The following is a 21255-nucleotide window of genomic DNA, read 5'->3' on the forward strand; positions in this document are numbered from 1 at the left end:
CTAACTAAAATGTAGCTTTAAAAATAGCTGAGAACAGCCTATTTTAATAACCTCACTCCACTTCCTGCCACTGTACAAAAATGAAGCCAAAATTCCCTTTTCATGGGGACTGCCATCACTTTGTATTTTTGAAGCCAGTGTGTGCGTAGTAGTGAATAAAAGCAGATCAAAAGTACTCAAATACAACCACTTGTACACATCAAAAGAAAAATTCAGTTCACATCAATTTTATTTGTGCCAATTTTAAACCTTTATTATATTATATAATATAATATTGCAAGGTAACATCCCTACAATAACGCAGAGATTGTAGGGAACTGGTAGGAGGATTTTTTAGATGTGGTTGGGTTTGGCTGAAAGCCGGCGCTTGAGTATTTTTGTAGCAGGATTGTATACTCTACGTAGAGTTGACTGGGAAGTAAGTTCAGGTGAATGGGGATGAAACATTTCTTCTTCTGCCTTGGGAGTAACAGTGGACTTGAGGTTGAGTGAGCTCCTAGACTCAGACTGCTTCTTTGAGTTGTCTACAGTTTTAGACCGGGCCCTAGTGGAAATAGGAGGTAGCAGGCCATGCACTGCTTTTAGCTTACTGTCATATGTGGTAAGCTTGTTACCCATTTTACCCTTAAGGTCTCTAATTTCTTTCTGTTGTTCTTTCAGCTCATTGTCGCCTTTGGATGGAAAGTATTCCACATTACTCAGGTCAAATCTCACCTTTTTCCGGGCTATTTGTTCATCCCCATCCTTTCTTTGCTGCTCTGGGGAGGCTTTTTTCTCGACTTGCACAGTGTGGCCGAGTGTGTCATAAAGTCCCTTCAGCTGTTGAGCAGTTTTCAGACGGGCTATGTTATTTTTTTGGGATGAAATTTTCTTCCCCACACTTTTAACTTTCTGTTGACGGCAGTACACCTCCCCAGGTAGTGTAAGAAGCTCGTCTATCCTTCTTTCAAGGAAGTCATTACGATGAATGTACTTCTCATTGTTCTGAATCTCAGTCTGAAGCTGCTCATTTTGTTTCTGCAGTTCTTTAAGTGTTTCATTTTTTTCCTCAGTCGTCTTGCTTAGCTTCATCTTGAGTTCTTGTTTTTCCTGCTCATGTTTGATTTTAAGGACAACCAGAGATTCCACCTCCTTTTCTTTCTTGTCCCGCATCGTTTTTTCAGTGGCACACTTATTTTCAAGGTGTTTGATTGCCTTATGAAGAGCCCGAATTTTTGCCTCATATTTGTTTGTGAGATCTACATTCTGTGACTCTGCGGACCTTAGCTGGGATTTGGTTTCCTCTGTCATCTTCGCAACCAGTTCCTGCTCTTCTTTCAAAGATGCCTCAAGACTTGAAATCTTACAATTCTTTTCATCGATTTCCTCCAACTGAAGCTTTTCAGCTTGTTTGTACTTTTCGATCTCATTTCTGAGCACCTGCATTTCTTTGGACTCCTCTTTCATCTTTGCAACCAGTCCCTGCTCTTCTTTCAAAGATGCCTCAAGACTTGAAATCCTACAATTCTTTTCTTGGATTTCCTCAAGCTGAAGTTTTTTAGCTTGTTTGTAATTTTCTATCTCATTTCTGAGCATCTGCATATCAAAGTAGCTTAGGGAGCTCATTTTGAAATGAATGTATTTAGTTTAGTTTATACGACGTGTTATTCTGTGTTTGAAAAATGATCTACTCAATGAGACAAAGTGTTCGCAAGTGGAAACTGTTAGTTCAGAACTATAGCGATCTATGGGTTCAAGGTATGTACTCGAGGGATATTTATAGGATCTGACTCCGCCCCCAGAACTGTATTCAAAGGAGTTCAAGTGACGTTATCGCCGAACGTCGTGACATTCAAAGGACAGTCTATTATGATGTCATTTTGTACCAGAATGGGTTCAATTTGATATTGTGTCTTTGCAAGTTTGTTCAACTTGCATTGCGATTTCTTTTTTTAGCAGACTTTAGCGATCCTTCTACTTGGGCTGTCTTCAAGTTTAAGGTATCTGTCGTTTCCCACAGTATCCCGCCCCGATCGATCCATTTATGTACGAGCCCATCCGCCCCCGGATCCGTTCATCGGGGCTCATCGCTACTGTTGTAGTCACTTGTCCGGAGCTAACAACAGCTGTTGAGCTGACTATTAAGCTAACATTATGCCCGCTAGTGTTACGTGTCCTACAAGTCACACTTTTTCTGTGATAAACAGTTGAATTAAATTCTTACAGCGTATGAGAGGTTGGCAGCGTCAAAACATTAGCAATAGGTGACAATAACGAGTGCTGGAGGATTTATTTAGTTATTTATTTAGATCCATTTCTTCAGTATAAGAAGCCATACTATCAGAACACCGCAATACAGATACAACTAATAGGCTACTTATTCTGCAGAAAAACTTTCACCATTTGTGCTTAAGAGTATATGAATTTATATGACTACTGCTTATGTTGAAGATTAAGCTCAGTTTTAATATTTCATGTCATTCTATAATGATCATAGCGTATGCAGAGATGACACATATTTGTCCATTTTAATATTCAGCTGAGCATGAATGGAATGTCAGAGTGGTGTCTGACAGTATATATGTATGTTATTATAATGAACACAGTGTATATATGTATGAATGTTTGATTCAAAGATAAGATTAGACATTTAAAATAAATGAATAACAAACAAAAATCTAGCAGGTTGAGCACTGTGTGAAGCAGGAAACATTCAAGCAGATGAAAAATATATTAAATGAAAATACTGAGCTTATCGTTGATCAGCTTGGATTGTGTAGATCACAAATCTTTTGGTCTGAATCTTTTTTTATTTAATTCTTATAATATCCATCGTGACTCTCTTTTTCATCAGTGGAACTCTGTCCCAGTCTGCTCCACCACCGGGAGATTCTCCGCTGTCCACGATGTCTTCACTGTGGATGCCATGTTTGTGTCTTATCTATCGTAGGTCCTGCAGGGAAATGGTGTGACTATGTCTCTCATCATACCGTCCCTCATTGGACTTGATAAAACCTTGGAGAATTGTGTCACCAACTACACCCACTTCTGCAAGGCCCTGCGCACAGGCCTCTACACACACTTCCAGCCAGTGATTCACCAGAAGGACATGATACTAGCTGCTGTGCTGGATCCTAGGATCAAACTGCAGGTACCAAATTAGGCCAGAAGCATAGTGGACTTCTGTAGATTTATATTTAATTGAATATGCGTGTTGAGTAGATAAAGGAAAAAAATGTGTGTACATTTAAAACAACCATTTTTTTTTTGCAGCCGTTTTCTGATGACAACCAGGATGAACAGAATGATTTCCTAACACCTCCGTCAAAATCTGAGGCTCGCAGCATTGTTGAGTCCACATTAGAAAACATGGAAGCCTCAACTTTTCCTACTGTTGAGGCAGAGAAAGATCAGACAGGCAGTGGGCTGGAGCACGATGTGAAAGAAGAAAGCCAGACAGATGGCGTGATGGACACTTGTGCTGGCAGCTCAGACAACAACTGTCCTGAAATCAGTGAAAACGACCTCAAGAGGAAGTCCATCTTCAACTTCCTTCAGCCGCCTGCAAAGACTCTAAAGATGTCAGAGTTCGACGTGTACCTGTCTGAACCGCTGTGGGAAAGCAACTCTACTCTTCAGTACTGGAAATGTGCTTCTCGATTCCCGAAGCTCCAAGGCCTCGCCAAGAAGCTGCTGGCGGTGCCCGCCACATCTGGAGGTTTTGACCGTTTCAGTCCGATGGCTGCGTGCATTGTGAAAGCAAAAAGGAACCGCTTGCCACCTCACCCCACAGAGAGACTGCTACTATACAAAAACTCTGTAAAAGTGAAGACTGTTAAAAAGCCCAGTCGGGCTGCTAAACACTGATGGATAACAGCTGAGTGTGGCAGAGCTTGCACAGCATTAAACAGAAACTCTGCCTCTACTTTTAAAAACTGTGCCATACGCTAAGAAGGAGGGTGAACTGCTAATACCTCTTATATTGTAGCAAATGAATCAGCTGACTCTTTCTTCCTAGAACGCATTTGCTGGTCTGCATTAAAAAAACAAAACAACAAGTCCTGTGTTACAGCTGGTTTCATCAGTTTGTTAAAGGGACGCATTCTGGTCAATGATCCTCACAGCTTCATCCTCACAGAGCCCATTTAATAATGGGCTCTGCAGAGGAGCTAAAGAAGAGTCCAGCATGTTGCTCTGACTGTGTAACTCCTAAAGGTACAGTAACGGCAACATTGCCTAGTGACTGATCAGGCCAGTAACATTTCTGTTTCTCATATAAACCATCTCAGTGACTTCAGCAGAGATATTTTGTTAGTCAGGGTAAATACAAGGATTAGCTACCGAACATGTGCTTTTGCTCAATGTCTGACTGCGAGTGACTGAGAATGTGTTTACTTTAAAAAATGAAATATGTATTTGGCCACAGTAACTAAAGGTTCGCTAACTAAAAACTAACTAAAATGTAGCTTTAAAAATAGCTGAGAACAGCCTATTTTAATAACCTCACTCCACTTCCTGCCACTGTACAAAAATGAAGCCAAAATTCCCTTTTCATGGGGACTGCCATCACTTTGTATTTTTGAAGCCAGTGTGTGCGTAGTAGTGAATAAAAGCAGATCAAAAGTACTCAAATACAACCACTTGTACACATCAAAAGAAAAATTCAGTTCACATCAATTTTATTTGTGCCAATTTTAAAACTTTAGGGTAACATCCCTACAATAACGCAGAGATTGTAGGGATGTTAACTTGCAATATTATATAATATTGCAAGTTAACATCCCTACAATAATGCAGAGAAAACCCAACAATCCGAAGATCCCCTATGAGCAAGCACTTGGCGACAGTGGGAAGGAAAAACTCCCTTTTAATAGGAAGAAACCTTCAGTAGAACCAGGCTCAGTGAGGGGCGGCCATCTACCTCGACCGGTTGGGGGTGATGAAGCGACATAGATGAAATGCATGTCACTTCCTCACACATGCAGAGATGTCCTTATTGTCTTACATTTATGATGTTATAGCAAATACAGCCTCTCCTGGGTTACGGATGTAATATACCCTCAGGATGGGCGGGTATTAAATTTTTTTCTGATATTGTCTCTTTGTGATTTATTTTGACTTTGGAAACAAAGAAATAGATATTTTTTAACCAGCTTAAAAGCTGATTATTTCTTTGGGGTCAGTGTGAGAACTGGTAGGAGGATTTTTTAGATGTGGTTGGGTTTGGCTGAAGGCCGGCGCTTGAGTAGTTTTGCACCAGGATTGTATACTCTACGTAGAGTTGACTGGGAAGTAAGTTCAGGTGAATGGGGATGAAACATTTCTTCTTCTGCCTTGGGAGTAACAGTGGACTTGAGGTTGAGTGAGCTCCTAGACTCAGACTGCTTCTTTGAGTTGTCTACAGTTTTAGACCGGGCCCTAGTGGAAATAGGAGGTAGCAGGCCATGCACTGCTTTTAGCTTACTGTCATATGTGGTAAGCTTGTTACCCTTTTTACCCTTAAGGTCTCTAATTTCTTTCTGTTGTTCTTTCAGCTCATTGTCGCCTTTGGATGGAAAGTATTCCGCATTACTCAGGTCAAATCTCACCTTTTTCCGGGCTATTTGTTCATCCCCATCCTTTCTTTGCTGCTCTGGGGAGGCTTTTTTCTCGACTTGCACAGTGTGGCCGAGTGTGTCATAAAGTCCCTTCAGCTGTTGCAGCAGATCGTCATTTTCTTTTTTCTGTACTGCATTCTTTTGTCGTTGAATGCCAATGTCAGTTTCCAGTTCTTCTATTACTTGCTCAAGCTTAAATACTGTGTGTTTGGACTTTGTCAGAGCTTTCTCAACCTCTTCTTTGTCCTCCACAGTTTGCGTCAACTTTGACTTCACTGTGAAGAGGTTGTCATTTGCAGAGCTAAGCTGTTTCTTGTGTTCTTTCTTTTGTTCTGCCTGCTGCAGTTTGATAATGTCCAGCTCAGTCTTTACAGCATTATAGCTGGTCTTAGCATTGGCAAGGTCTACGTTTGTCTCTTGGAGTTCTTGAGCCTTTTCTTTGATTTTATTCTGAAGTGTCTTTATAGTGTCTCTAGCTGTATAGAGTTCGTTCTCAATGCAGAACTTTGTCTCAGAAAGGAGCACTTTATCAGACCTAAGATTTTCACTTCTCTTTATCTCCAGTTCCAGATCGTTTTCTGCTTTGCTAAGAGCAGTTTTCAGACGGGCTATGTTATTTTCTTGGGATGAAATTTTCTTCCCAGACTCCTGCGTCTCATTTTCAAATATAATTATTTGCTTAGTTTTAACCTCAAGGCAGTTTTCCAGACGGTCGATAGTAAAACGTTGCCTTGCCAGCTCCTTTATCTGACTTTCAGATTCCAGGACTTTAGCTTTTAACTCTTTCCTCAACGTTATGTTGTTACATTCCTTCTCCCTAAGACGTACTTTCAGTTCATCATTTTTCTTTGTCAGTTGGTTTTTCTCGTCTATTGCCCAGCGCTTTCCCGCTTTATACTCCTCATTTTGTCTTTGACACTTTTTAAGTTCAGCCTGTAGTTTCTCTTTTTCTTCTTCCACACTTTTAACTTTCTGTTGACGGCAGTACACCTCCCCAGGTAGTGTAAGAAGCTCGTCTATCCTTCTTTCAAGGAAGTCATTACGATGAATGTACTTCTCATTGTTCTGAATCTCAGTCTGAAGCTGCTCATTTTGTTTCTGCAGTTCTTTAAGTGTTTCATTTTTTTCCTCAGTCGTCTTGCTTAGCTTCATCTTGAGTTCTTGTTTTTCCTGCTCATTTTTGATTTTAAGGACAACCAGAGATTCCACCTCCTTTTCTTTCTTGTCCCGCATCGTTTTTTCAGTGGCACACTTATTTTCAAGGTGTTTGATTGCCTTATGAAGAGCCCGAATTTTTGCCTCATATTTGTTTGTGAGATCTACATTCTGTGACTCTGCGGACCTTAGCTGGGATTTGGTTTCCAGCAAAACATTTTCCATTTTTTCCATCTTTTCATCTTTGGATTCCTCTGTCATCTTCGCAACCAGTTCCTGTTCTTCTTTCAAAGATGCCTCAAGACTTGAAATCTTAGAATTCTTTTCATCGATTTCCTCAAGCTGAAGTTTTTCAGCTTGTTTGTAATTTTCTATCTCATATCTGAGCACCTGCATTTCTTTGGACTCCTCTTTCATCTTCGCAACCAGTTCCTGCTCTTCTTTCAAAGATGCCTCAAGACTTGAAATCTTACAATTCTTTTCATCGATTTCCTCCAACTGAAGCTTTTCAGCTTGTTTGTACTTTTCTATCTCATTTCTGAGCACCTGCATTTCTTTGGACTCCTCTTTCATCTTTGCAACCAGTCCCTGCTCTTCTTTCAAAGATGCCTCAAGACTTGAAATCCTACAATTCTTTTCTTGGATTTCCTCAAGCTGAAGTTTTTCAGCTTGTTTGTAATTTTCTATCTCATTTCTGAGCATCTGCATATCAAAGTAGCTTAGGGAGCTCATTTTGAAATGAATGTATTTAGTTTAGTTTATACGACGTGTTATTCTGTGTTTGAAAAATGATCTACTCAATGAGACAAAGTGTTCGCAAGTGGAAACTGTTAGTTCAGAACTATAGCGATCTATGGGTTCAAGGTATGTACTCGAGGGATATTTATAGGCTCTGACTCCGCCCCCAGAACTGTCTTCAAAGGAGTTCAAGTGACGTTATCGCCGAACGTCGTGACATTCAAAGGACAGTCTATTATGATGTCATTTTGTACCAGAATGGGTTCAATTTGATATTGTGTCTTTGCAAGTTTGTTCAACTTGCATTGCGATTTCTTTTTTTTAGCAGACTTTAGCGATCCTTCTACTTGGGCTGTCTTCAAGTTTAAGGTATCTGTCGTTTCCCACCGTATCCCGCCCCGATCGATCCATTTATGTACGAGCCCATCCGCCCCCGGATCCGTTCATCGGGGCTCATCGCTACTGTTGTAGTCACTTGTCCGGAGCTAACAACAGCTGTTGAGCTGACTATTAAGCTAACATTATGCCCGCTAGTGTTACGTGTCCTACAAGTCACACTTTTTCTGTGATAAACAGTTGAATTAAATTCTTACAGCGTATGAGAGGTTGGCAGCGTCAAAACATTAGCAATAGGTGACAATAACGAGTGCTGGAGGATTTATTTAGTTATTTATTTAGATCCATTTCTTCAGTATAAGAAGCCATACTATCAGAACACCGCAATACAGATACAACTAATAGGCTACTTATTCTGCAGAAAAACTTTCACCATTTGTGCTTAAGAGTATATGAATTTATATGACTACTGCTTATGTTGAAGATTAAGCTCAGTTTTAATATTTCATGTCATTCTATAATGATCATAGCGTATGCAGAGATGACACATATTTGTCCATTTTAATATTCAGCTGAGCATGAATGGAATGTCAGAGTGGTGTCTGACAGTATATATGTATGTTATTATAATGAACACAGTGTATATATGTATGAATGTTTGATTCAAAGATAAGATTAGACATTTAAAATAAATGAATAACAAACAAAAATCTAGCAGGTTGAGCACTGTGTGAAGCAGGAAACATTCAAGCAGATGAAAAAAATGAAAATACTGAGCTTATCGTTGATCAGCTTGGATTGTGTAGATCACAAATCTTTTGGTCTGAATCTTTTTTTATTTAATTTTTATAATATCCATCGTGACTCTCTTTTTCATCAGTGGAACTCTGTCCCAGTCTGCTCCACCACCGGAAGATTCTCCGCTGTCCACGATGTCTTCACTGTGGATGCCAGTGAACACAAGAAAACTAGCAAATATCATTCAACATTGATAGTGCCCACACAGCTGTGCAAGTTATTCATGTCATGAGCAATAGTGCACCCCTGTAAAATTTACAATTGCTTTGCTTTTGAAGTGTGCTTTGATAAACCCAGATTGTCCTCCTCTCCTTTTTAGACTAGGTCTCACACCATCTGTGAGTTCAGGCTCAGGTAAGTTGGGACACTTTAGTTATCAATCTTGAGGAAAAGGCTGCATCACATTGATCTAAAGTTTTTAAAGTAAAGAACAAGTTATTAGCAGAAAGAGCAACATGCTCAGCATTTTTTTTACAGTCTTTTAATCACATGGAGCCAGTTGACCAAATCACTATCATTAAAAATGTGGTATTATTCAATAAAGATAGTGGAAAATCACACCTCCACTCCATACCCCCAGACAAAAAGCAAACTGGTTATTGTGCAGTTTACTGTGCAGACTCAGTACAGAGCATCATCATGTATCCCAAATCCAGAATAGATTTATAGTCTGTGACATCATTGAAGTTGCAACTATCCTGTTTATGCCATGTTTAGAATGAACTGAATCCTGTCAATCGCTACTATTCATATCAATAAATATGTTCTTCAGAACATGCATTGATATTTGCTGTTGGAAAGCACACACAGCCTCCATAAAATCCATGTCAACTTATTTAGTAAAAATATAACTGCATTATCAAAATAGTTTCCACGTTTGCGATGTTTCAGTTCAAAAGTGTTTTAAATCTGCATCAGTGATTTATGTCATTAAATTACCTCGTGATCTTCTTTCTACCGCAGCAACTTAATGTAGCCAGATGGGCTACTCGCCTTCCGTTTTTTTCTTCTCTCATTCTCTCTCGCTCGCTCTACCACCCTCGCTCTCTTTCCGCTGCACTCGCTCCTTGTATCAGGTGATTGGGTTAATTGGGAACCCACCCACATCAGCAAGAGCCGATTATATGACAGCTACAGCGCAGCAGTCTGTTTAATTCTGCCATTGCGGAGAGAGGTGTTCGTGTTATCTCCACCAATGAGAGTATAGTGCCTCCGGTCCTGGGGGTTTCACTGCTGTACTCACCCCTCCATGACAAATTGCCCAACCTAAATTGGAAGAGTGAACTGCCTTCTCAGCTGCTGTTGTGAACTCCTCCTTGGTGGAGTCTGCTGTCTTGTCTTGTCTTGTCTTGTTTTTATTAAGTAGGCTTACCTTGTTTTGGGTTCGCCTGGTGTTCTATTTTACCCTGGACTGTTGCTCGTACCCACGCTTCTGTGATCGGGCTGAAGTGATTCTCTGCCCGAGTGTCGTGCTGGGACTCTAAATCGCCTGGGTGGCCGGTCTCAGCCGGTGGGGAGCCAGACCGGCCTACGCCTGAGAATAATTATTACCAGCACGAGTGGTAGTTTGACCCGTGGGGAATAAGCCGTGTGTGTGTGTGTGTGTGTGTGTGTGTGTGTGTGTGTGTGTGTGTGTGTGTGTGTGTGTGTGTGAGTGAGAGAGAGAGAGATTTCTTTTATTAAAGTGTGTTTTAGTCTTTTTATGATTTGTAGCGAGCCTGACGCTCAGTGTCCTCTTATTCTTTTAACATATTTTTCTGTGTTTAATTCAGTGAAGGAGGACGAGCCAGTGGCCCTGGGACCTCAGGTGGTGGGTCGTTTTCACACTTTCTTTTGTACAGCACTGGGTGGTCTGCAGTGATTCTTTTTGTGTGATTTCCTTTTGGTTCCACGGCTGCTGGTAAGTCCCAGTTCCACGATGGTTTTATTTTTACTGTAGGACACTGTCAATAATGATGCTACATCTTGACCTTTAATATTTTATTTATAAAATATTATTTATAATATTTTATTCATTTCTATAAATAAAACTGTTTTAATATTGGAAGCCAACCTGCCTCAGTGTGCATCCTTGAATCTATGCGGTCTTCTTTTATTCCTTTTATCTATTTTTCTTAAATACATTTCCTGGGGGTGCAATTCCCCTGGGTGGCGTTGTCAATTTATTTTGTTCATAACCCCGCCGACCACTTGGTCACATTAAGTCTTGCGATTCATGACAAGCCACGCTGTTAAAGCATCTCAAGGAGAGAACATTTGAGGACAACTTGTTTGCATTGGAGCCAGGCACCAGAGGGCGATAGAGACGTTTTCTACTGTCTTTGATCCGGCACCAGTTACTACTACTTACGTCAAAAGAAAAACAGTGCGTCAACGAGTACTTCCGGTGTCGTGACCCCTCCTCTCACGTGTGCACGGAGGAAAAGTATAGAAGAAGCTGCTTTTACAGAGCTCAAATAAACTCGCTCGTTGTTTCCTGCTCAGAACTAAAGAAAGAAAAAGAGTGTTTGAGCGCAGTAGGGAAAAAAAACCCTCTTTCGCCATGGCTCTGTACCTGAAAGCAGCAGAGATCACGGAGAAGGTCGAGGGTAAACAGGGGGCTTTGAAAACTCTGGTTTACGACAGTCAATTCAAGAACATCAAACAGCTGTTCGCTCTGGTTTGTGAGACCCAGAAGTTTTCCTCCGTCCTGCAGGAGATCATCGAGTCCACCAAGCTACTCAGGCATACCAAGCTAAAGATGCCCCTAGCTAAGGTGCTCGTGTACGACCTGTTGATAGGCCAGGGGCTGAAGTGTGGCGGATCCTGGAAGGCCATGATGATGAAGCATCGCTCCAGACTGCAGGCGGAGTTGGCTCGCATGAAGGTGAAGCAGAAGGTAAGCAGGAATGAAGACCTGCTTCCTTGCAGTGTCAAGCACCCCGCTGGAGACCAGTTGCCCAGATATGTACGTGTGAACACTCTGAAGACCACTGTGGAGGATGTTGTGGACTACCTGAAGAGGGATGGCTTCTCCTACCTGGGGAAGGCTTCCAGGCTGGAAGACTTATCCCTGAAAGACAGATACTTTTTGAGTGACCTGCACCTGCCAGAGCTGCTGGTCTTCTCTCCTAAAACTGACTTCCATGACCACTTCCTGTACAAAGCAGGCCACATAGTTCTGCAGGACAAAGCCAGCTGCCTCCCCGCTCATCTCCTTAGTCCTCCACCTGGTAGCCACATCATTGATGCCTGTGCCGCACCTGGCAACAAAACCAGCCAGCTGGCAGCCATCATGAAGAACAAGGGCAGGCTGTTTGCTTTTGATTTGGATGGAAAGCGCTTGGCCACCATGTCAACGCTCCTGCTCCGTGCAGGGGTCACCTGTCAGCAGCTGGCCAACCAGGACTTCCTGAAGGTGGACCCCGACAACCCGCAGTATAAGGATGTTGAGTACATCCTGCTCGATCCCTCCTGCAGTGGTTCAGGTAGAGTGACCAGTTATCCCTGTGTTTGTATGACTGCAGTAGGGTTCTTTATAACATCTGTGCATATGTATCTTCAATTTATGACACTTTAGTTTACTTTGAATGCAAAATGTATCATATTTATTTCATTTTTAAACATTGAATTTGTTGTTTATGTAACAAACCTTAGTCACAGATGTGGGTGTCCAGAGTAGAAACTGGAATAGAAACCCGTTTAGGCATCACCGATCCATCCTTCCTCTCTCAAGTTCAAGCAAATACTGCAAAACTTTGCTGCGTTTCACAAGTATAAGCAAGAATCAGAGTCCCAGTGTGCAAATAAAGAAACAAACAGCTTAATTATAGTAAAAAAAACAACAACAACCAAAAAAGCATTGTAACCTGTGTGTGACGGGGTTCAGGTATGGTGTGCCTCCAGGACAACACCTCTGCTGACCAGGAGAAGGAGCAGGCTCGTCTGGCCTCTTTGGCCTCCTTCCAGCTGCGCTGCCTTAACCACGCTCTCAGGTTTCCCAGCCTGAAGCGCCTGGTCTACTCCACCTGCTCCATCCACAAACAGGAGAATGAGGAAGTGGTAGCTGCCTGTCTGCAGCAGAACCCCGGCTTCAGGTAGCAACAGTCTGAAGACATTCAGACTGTTTATTTATCATTTTAAAGCATTCTATTCTCATTTAGCTCTCTAGACGATGAAACCTGGAGATTTTTATTTTATTTTTCTGTGATCTCTCCACCTTGACACACATGCATGTTATAGTAGCAGTACTGCATTGTAGTGTTGTCAATAAAATTGGACATTACAGGTGTGTGAGACCATTTTCAGGACTATGCAATGACACTGACGGCACAAGATTTAAGATTTTCATTAAATGAGGACTGTGACAAAGTGCAGTTAGCGACAGTGAAATAATTTCAAATATCCATAATACATATGTAATGGGGGGTGTTACGGTTTTGTTTGTAAGTGTAGAGATGCAGGCTGAGGTAGCTTTTACTAACTCAAATCATGTTAAAAAAAATGCAACAAACGTTCAGGTGTTCAGTGTTGGGGTTTTGCTCCCTGAGGTATGTTATTTATGCCAAACTGGTTGTTAGAAGTGTTATTCAAATCCTTTCGTGTCTCCCCGTCCAGACTGGTTCCTCTGTTGGCTGAGTGGCCTGAGCGAGGCCTGGAGCCCCTCCCACAGTGTCTGCGTGCCAGCACTGCCAAGACCCTCACGCACGGCTTCTTCGTGGCCCTGCTGGAGAAACACAGCGAGCCTGGAAATACAAAGCAGGAACTGGCTGTTCAGATAAGGTGAATACTTGAGTGTCATGTAAACTTACAAAAATAACCTTAACACCAGCTGTTACATTGAGTTATGGCCATGCAGGTCTGCGCACACATCTGTATGGTTAGCTAACAGTGTGTTTAGCTAAATAGTTTTTAGTTGTGTCTGTTATATTTGACTTTCTGTATTTGTTCCCTGTCTGCTCATAAAAACATTGAATTTGTCAGTAATTTTTTTTCTTTTAGTTTAATTCTGTAACACTGTCTAGATCTGTTCAAATCTTTGTTTTGGGATAAAACATGATTACCTGATCAAAGTGGCTATGCAACTTATTATTTTAATGTTTCTCTCAACAGTAGTACTGCGGAAGTTTCCTGTAGTGTTTTTAGATGAGTAGGTTGACTCTTGCTCTTTACTCCGTCACAGCGGCCCAGAGGTGAAACCAAGCAATCTGCCTTCCTCTGAGAAGAGACCTGCAGCTTCAGAAGAAGACTGTGAAGCTTCAGAGACAGAGGACAGACCAACACCTGTAGGAGGACAGACTGGCAGCAAACCCAACAATAAGAAGAGGAGGAAGAGGAAGAAAAAAAAGAAGGGGGCAGAAACTGCAGAGTGAAATTTAAAATTGGACTGCTGCACAGTTCGTCTGGATGAACAGTGCTGTTGATTTCTAACTGAGATGTAACTGAAAAGTAAAGATACTTTTTATTTTTACTGCGTCTCATCTGTGTGTTATTGGTGTTGCTTGTTTTCGAGATATGTTTTCAGGTATTTTAGTCCCCTCCTGAATTATCCAGCAGGGGGCAGCAATCAGCAGCCAGCCTGCCTGTAGAGTGATTTTTATTTCCGGTAAAACAGCGTCAGCTATTGGTGGAAACAGTGGTGTGTTTTGTAACTGTTACCAAACTCTTTTGTAACTGATAAATGTTTCAATTTGACGGCGATAAGCGGTGACCTGCAGTGCTGCGTGCCGGCTTTGAGTCCAGCAGGTCTTTTGGCGTACACGGAGTAAGTCACTTGAACACGAATGTATTAGTACCGGTTAATGCACGACACCGCTCCCAGCAAGGACACTTATTAAAGTTTTCCTCTTTCTTTTATTTACAACTGGGGAAAAAGTAAGACAGCAGGCCGCCTCCAGCAGCTTCTCCCTCGGCCCTGACAGCAGAATGTCCTCGTTACCCAAAGTGACACTGTCCGGAGGTTTGGAGATCTGCCGGGTCCTGAACGGGATGTGGCAGGTGTCCGGGGCGCACGGAGCGGTGGATAAAGTCAGGGCAGGTGAACAGTAAACCCCGGGTAGCTATAACTTAAAAAAAATAGCTAGGTGTCTTGATTTTTATTTTATTTTCGTATGCTTCATTCATTCAGTGAATTTATTAGGTACAGTTACAGTGCAGTTTAATACAATAATCCTACAATAAATGAAGCCCTCATGTAGAGTTGTACTGTTGGTCTATTTTAATTGTTCTGGGATAAATAAACAATAATAGCTAAAACGTATCTGGGCAAACTAAGGATGATAATTAAAGCTGGACTGATACACTAGAAATGATTCACACTACTCTAAGCTCCACCACGCGTCGCCTTATCTGTGCTACTTTCCTCCTTTTCTCTGCTTTCCTCTTTCCTTTCATGTCTGTAGTTGAGGCCATGCAGGAGTATGTAGATGCTGGTTTCACCACATTCGACATGGCAGACATTTACGGGCCTGCAGAGGAAATCTTTGGACAGTTTAACAGCCAGGTAAGTGTGTGTATATACTGAATTCAGTATTACTTACACATCACCAAATCACCACAGCAGTTACTTCAAACCACTTTATATTGTAAGGTAAAGGCTCTAAAATATTAGAAAGAAACCCCAAGAATACAATGACCCCGTATGAGGGACCACTTGGTGAGAGTGTGAAGGAAATCTCCCTTTGAACTGGAAGAAACTGCAGACAGAACCAGACTTTTTTGGGGTGAGGGGAAGACCATACAGTATAATAAACACCCTACAATATCAGAAAGAAACCCCAGCAATTACACAATCCCTTATGAGCAACCGCTTGACAACAATGAGAAGAAAAAAGCCATTTTAATTTGAAGAAACCTCAGTTTTGCCAACCATTTGCCAGCTTTATTCAATGTGCTGGAAGATATCAATACAGGTAAATTAAACTTGAGTGAGGAGGGATGGGGGACTCTTACTACTGTGATGTTTAAAATCTGATGTCTACACGGTTGCAGTTGGAGTGATGTACCGCAGCGTGTTTGTATGTGTGATATTAACAAGGAAAAGATGAACTACAGAGAGCAGAAAGGGTAGAGCAGGGTTCCTGATTTAGAGACAGAAACCTGTGTAATTTTCTGTCATATGCTGAGAATGACTTATTTGACAGTAAATAACGACCTTGCCTTGGGAGATCTTGACAGGACCTTGCCAAGTATTTTGTAGGAAAACACAATTACATCAGAATTTAAAGACAAGAGATAAAATAAACCTGTATTAGTCCCGCACGTGGGAAAAGTTTTGTGTCACAGCAGAAAGTGGTGATATTTTTTTAGCATTGGTTATTCACAGAGGTGCAGATACTTGGTGTGCACTTTAAGACACTCCCACACTCACCAGTGCCAGTGTGTGCACTTAGGTCAGTTGATGCAATATCAGCTGATGTGTTGTGGCAGTCTGATGGTATCAGCCTTTGTCAGCCGTTCACCTGGAATAATGTGCAGATGATCGGAAACCCCATATAAAGAAAACCCATCCACATATACTATTTAACTCTTCCACCCTTAATTCAGAATTAGTGTGTTCAGTCTAGCTGTTAAATGTAACCCCACTCAGTCACTGGTGTTTTTTCAACTTTTATCTTTGTTTGATCTTTAGCTGAAGTCCAAATCCTCTGGGAGTCTCAGCCCAGCTCTGCAGGGTTTGACTAAATATGTACCAAGACCTGGACTGATGGAGCGCAAGGTGAGCCACTCAGCAATGCTCAGTCTGCTGTGCTTTTAACAGTGAGACCGGTTTTATCCACTAGAGAGCAGTGCATGTCTTTATTAAGAATCAAATCATAACCTCGCCAGTATTTCTTTTCTGTCTTTATCTCTACGAATGGCTTGAAATAGATACTGTTAGGTTTGATTCTAGTATCAGTCCATAAAATCCAGCACTCAGCTTTGACATTTTTTGATGTTTCTGGGAGAAGAAATCAGCTGAACTCTCTCTGTTCTTGCAGGTGGTGGAGAAGGCGTTGCAGCGGTCCATGACTCGAATGCAGGTGGACACCCTGGACTGTGTTCAGTTTCACTGGTGGGACTATGGGGACAAGAGATATCTGGAGGCACTGGGTCACCTCTCTGACCTGCAGCAGGAAGGAGTCATACGTATGTGCGCTGTACTACTAAATGCACAATTTATAAATGAACGGACAACATATAATTATAATATAAACTCATAAGATTTTAAGAGTGACAAAAATGAATGACAAAAAATTGCTTTGCACTCTGGGAGAAACTGAGGAGAACAACATAAATGTATATAAACACAAGAATTAGACTCTTTTGGTGGCTAATCATGGTTTAATATCAGCGTGCACTTTGATATAGATAGAAAAACACATACACACAGATTTGGTTTTGACTCTTAACAACAAATCTTGACTAATGTGTGTTGTTATTGCATTGCATTAAATCTTGACTACAGTACCAGAGGTGTGCTGGTTCCCAGACACACAAGTTAAGAATCTGACTATTTTTTCCTCAGGTGAGCTCGCCCTCACTAACTTTGACACACAGAGGTTGGAAGAGATCACCAGCAAAGGCATCCGCATTTCCAGCAACCAGGTAACACATCCCTCTACGTGTGAGAACACTGCTCCATCACATTTAGGATAGTCTTCCTCTTCTCTTTGTGTTTAATGTGGCCGTCTGTGCAGGTTCAGTACTCGGTGATTGACCAGCGACCAGCAGCCAGGATGGAGCAGTTCTGTGTCGCCAACAACATTAAGCTCCTCACTTACGGCACGCTCGGTGAGATATAACTCCTTTATTTGCATGCAGTCATCTTACATTAGCAATATTCGACTTCAGTCTCTCTTCAGTAGACGTTACTTCATCTCTAGTCGTGCGAGTTGTGCATTAATATTGTTGTGTGGGACTGTAAAATGGTGGGTTTCTGAGATGGAGTCAGATGACATGACGACACATCCTCTTTCTCTCTCCCTTGCTTTCATTTTTTCCCCTCCCACCTTCTATTTTCTTCTAACTTTCCCTCCCCTCTGCATCCCATCCTCCTCCTAACCACTATGGTCTCCATGTACGCCTCTTTTCCTCCATCACTTCTCCCCTCCCTTCATGTTTTCCCTACTGTTTCTTACTTATCTCCATCCTTCCGCCCCATCTGTCCTCCCTCTTCTCCCCTCTCTCCACCCTGACACTTTTAACTCCTTCATCCGCCCCCCCTACATTTCACTTGCATCCATTTTTTCTTGGTGCAGCTGGCGGTCTGCTCTCTGAACGCTATCTCAGAAAGGTGGAGCCTATATCTAGGGTGGAGCTCTACACCGCCTCCCTTTCCAAGTACAAGAACATGATCAACACTTGGGGTGGCTGGAGTCTTTTCCAAGATCTCCTCGGCACCTTGGAGACGGTAGCCAAGAGACGTAACTCCTCAATAGCCAGCGTGGCGATGCGTTACGTGCTGGACCGGCCTGCAGTGGGTGGAGTCATTGTGGGTTGCCGGCTAGGCGTCGCAGGGGCGGGGCAGCACATCAGTGACAGCCTGCGAAGCTGCAGCTCTGACCTGCAGCTGACGGCTGAAGATCTCTCCGCCATCGAAGCAGTGACACAACGCTCCAGGGACCTCATGGCGATCATCGGGGACTGTGGGGACGAGTACAGGAACTAAAGAGGGCGGGGGGGACTGACTAACTGGATGTGACAGATCGCTGCAGAGGAGGAGGAAATACGAGGGAATAGAAAGATCTCCCACAGCACATGGAAAAGAAAAAAAAAAGCAATATTTTTTGGTGTTTTTAATGAATTTTTTCTTTGACTTTTAAAACCCTCCACCCCCCAAAAAGCAACCTAAGAACCCCTTTATTTGGAATAATGTGTTTTAAGAAGCTTCTCCTTGAATGCAGTTGCACTGAGATACTCAGTTATACATTCAAGTGTCAAGTGTGTCCTTAAGCCTTAAACATTCAGAGAAATTTCTCTTTTTGTATCTCCTTAAAATAAATGTATTTTTCCATTAGCTTTAGTAAATTAAAATAAAGCTAAAGTTGCATCTTGCAATGAACATAGGACCAAAATATATGAATGTATATAACATATTCTATTTACTCACAGGGTGTGGTGTTCAGTGATGTGTAAGGATGTAGGGTAACCTGGAGCACTGTTGTACTAAATGAATTTAAGACAAAAGCATGTTATTAATCAACGAGCTCTATCATTTGGACTTTATAATAAAAGATAAATACTTATTGCAAATTTAGCAGTGGAAGACGTAACCAGGTGATGGATAACTCTGTTATTTCTTGTCAACAAAATTCATACAACTCCCGATTTTCATCAGAAATGTATGGGGAATTATGCTTACGTGTATGCACATTTTCTTTTTTCAAAATATTTTGAACGATGCTTTTGTCATGTACCTGGAAAGACTAATGACAGGGAAGACGAATACGGGAGTGCGATAATGTTATTTAATGTTTTCATCTTTTCGGTTGACTTTCTCATTTCTCTTCTTACTAAATGATCTTTTTTTCTTTTGGATGTCTATCATGTTCACGAATGTCAATGTGAAGCAATAAAAAATAAGGTAAAAAAGACAGAGTGTGCTGCTTTTGTATGAAGGATGATGAAATTCTGTGTTTGTGGTGTTTGAAGAGTTAGGGCATAATTATTGTAAAGTCCCTGTGAATAATCTGTGTGTGCGCTGCATGACTGAATTTTATTTTGCATGTATTTCGCATGTGTGTTTTGAAGGTGCTCAAGAAGCAGCAATCTAATGTGACAGGAGGCGACCGCCTGTGGTCAACAGTACGACAGCGTTCCAGAGAGAAACAGCCAGCCTGTGTGCAGCCACAGCACCTACAGTGTGTGGAGAGTGTAAACATACAGCCACATACTGTACTTGCACGCACGCAGTCTGTCAGTGCGTTTCACTTTGCTCCCTCACACACCCCCAGGTGACACACTCTGTCCATCTCAAACACCAGACAGAGTCGTGCGGCGCTATGGGAGGCCAAAGGTGATGAGGTCCTGAAATTCAGTGTAGGATTGAAGTCAGGTACGAGGACGGGGAGGATCTTATTGTCTTATTAACACCAAAGCAAAACTTGCATTCAGTGTTTGTGGGTTCAAGAACTCTTTATCCAAAAATAACACTTATTTATGTACTCGATTAATATTACACTGATCACAGATGTCTTCTTCAGGCATTTTAATTTTGAATCTATAGGTTAGGATACAATAAAGTGTTGGTATAAATAGGCAGTGTGTTGGAAATCACTTAAACTCAGTATTTATTTGAATAATACAGAAAGAATGTATATTATACATTTTTGTGTGTTTTTGAACTTTGAATTTTGAAAATTCAAAGAAAAAACTTTTGAAAACTCATTTTAAATATGTAAGCAAGAAGTGTGGACATGGTCATGTTCAGATTTTGAGATGTTGATTTTTTTTTTTTTTTTGTGTGTCCCGTTTGGATCTTTAGCCATCAGAATTGTTGTCTTAAGGCCAAGAAAGATGCCAAGCGGATTTATTTTACCAAGTGGATCATCATGGCCTTGCCATATTGGTCCATTTGATTGACCTTTATTATAATTATGTATTTATTTTATTTTCGGTTGCTACAAACGGGACAGACATGACTGGGGGATAGGACAGGGAGAAAGAATGAAAGAAAGAGAGGGAAAGAAAGAAAACCAGAGGGGAGAAGAGACGGTGAGAAGGGGGGGAAGAAAGAAAGAAAAACAAACAAAACACCTGGATCACCTGTATGGAGGAAAAAAAACAGAAGAGAAAGCAAACAACAAAGAGCAACATAATAAAAAAAGCACTATCACAATAAACTAGCTAGCAGTAGATAACAGTAGATACTAAATATTAAACGATATTGTGCAGCATGCAAGATAGACAGCGCACAATGTGCTTTGAGGCAGCAGCCAAGAAAGGTGTAGTCCGCGTCTGTGAACACCCGTGTGCACACCTGTGTGGATCAGCATGCTTGTATTCCAAAGGTTTCTCCATGTAACGATCTGCTAGGGAGTGTGGGGAGCCATAGTCCCGTCCCCCAGGGTATGAAGCAGGTATGGAGGACCACCAAAAGGGGGGGAACCGTGCCACCCTCCTGGGAAAAGCTGAGTAGAGCCCCAAACGAGAGGTCACCCAGCAGCTATGGAGCAGAGGTCAGAGGGGGTTGCAGTGGCGTGCCCGTGGGCTCTGCCAGCAGCAGCAGCCATCATTGAGATGGGTTTTTTTTCAAGAAGGCTAAATTAAATCTTTGTTGTCTGCGTGTCATCCAGTGTTAATGCTCAGCTGCTGCTTAATCTTTCTTACAATCTAAATTTCATAGTTTAATGACTTTATTACAGTTATGGGTAAATCTGAATTAAGTTTATAAAAAACGTACTTCTATATGTTATATAAGCATCTAACAATATCTCATGCAACAAAAAAAACCCCAAATGTTTGACAGCTGCACTCTGATAGTTCCTTTATGCTGTGGGCTGCATTTTTCTGCCATGGTTTAGGTCCACTTAGAGGATAAACTCACCACAAATCAACAACCCCATGATAGGAGTGCTCTCTTCACCCTCATCCATAGGGAAAATGGCTTATCTAATGCTTTAAGAAGCATAAAAACATGCGACACATCCTCACGTCACATTAGATGACGCTGGTGCTCCATCACTCCAGTAGT

At 41.7% G+C, this 21255-nt stretch overlaps 5 protein-coding genes across 6 annotated transcripts; 3 read left to right on the forward strand and 2 right to left on the reverse strand.

The window, feature by feature from the left end:
* Positions 1-333: 333 nt before the first annotated feature.
* Positions 334-1446, reverse strand: LOC146644880 (uncharacterized). Its single transcript, XM_085394238.1, has one exon. The coding sequence runs from the start codon at positions 1444-1446 to the stop codon at positions 334-336; it is 1113 nt and encodes a 370-aa protein (XP_085250364.1).
* Positions 1447-2933: 1487 nt separating this feature from the next.
* LOC146644881 (uncharacterized) lies at positions 2934-4095 on the forward strand. The gene is made up of 2 exons (XM_085394290.1): positions 2934-3130; positions 3253-4095. The coding sequence occupies exons 1-2, from the start codon at positions 2954-2956 to the stop codon at positions 3844-3846; spliced, it is 771 nt and encodes a 256-aa protein (XP_085250416.1). The 5' UTR covers positions 2934-2953; the 3' UTR covers positions 3847-4095.
* Positions 4096-5186: 1091 nt separating this feature from the next.
* On the reverse strand, positions 5187-7463 carry LOC146644882 (uncharacterized). Its single transcript, XM_085394829.1, has one exon. The coding sequence runs from the start codon at positions 7461-7463 to the stop codon at positions 5187-5189; it is 2277 nt and encodes a 758-aa protein (XP_085250955.1).
* Positions 7464-10959: 3496 nt separating this feature from the next.
* Positions 10960-14052, forward strand: nsun5 (NOP2/Sun RNA methyltransferase 5). The gene is made up of 4 exons (XM_085394317.1): positions 10960-12070; positions 12472-12679; positions 13200-13364; positions 13765-14052. Exons 1-4 carry the CDS (start codon positions 11146-11148, stop codon positions 13952-13954), a joined length of 1488 nt encoding a protein of 495 aa, XP_085250443.1. The 5' UTR covers positions 10960-11145; the 3' UTR covers positions 13955-14052.
* Positions 14053-14182: 130 nt separating this feature from the next.
* LOC146644884 (uncharacterized) lies at positions 14183-19137 on the forward strand. Of its 2 annotated transcripts, XM_085394319.1 has the most exons (8): positions 14183-14346; positions 14458-14619; positions 14984-15084; positions 16213-16299; positions 16562-16709; positions 17089-17168; positions 17261-17354; positions 17822-19137. In XM_085394319.1, exons 2-8 carry the CDS (start codon positions 14508-14510, stop codon positions 18229-18231), a joined length of 1032 nt encoding a protein of 343 aa, XP_085250445.1. In that variant the 5' UTR covers positions 14183-14346; positions 14458-14507; the 3' UTR covers positions 18232-19137. The 2 variants fall into 2 exon arrangements, with proteins under 2 accessions (XP_085250445.1, XP_085250446.1); XM_085394320.1 differs by lacking the exon at positions 14458-14619.
* Positions 19138-21255: the final 2118 nt, after the last annotated feature.

Source organism: Rhamphochromis longiceps, linkage group LG20, assembly GCF_057381845.1.
Source record: "Rhamphochromis longiceps isolate RC_006_pf linkage group LG20, R_longiceps_female_GT1.1, whole genome shotgun sequence".
Classification (NCBI taxonomy): domain Eukaryota; kingdom Metazoa; phylum Chordata; class Actinopteri; order Cichliformes; family Cichlidae; genus Rhamphochromis; species Rhamphochromis longiceps.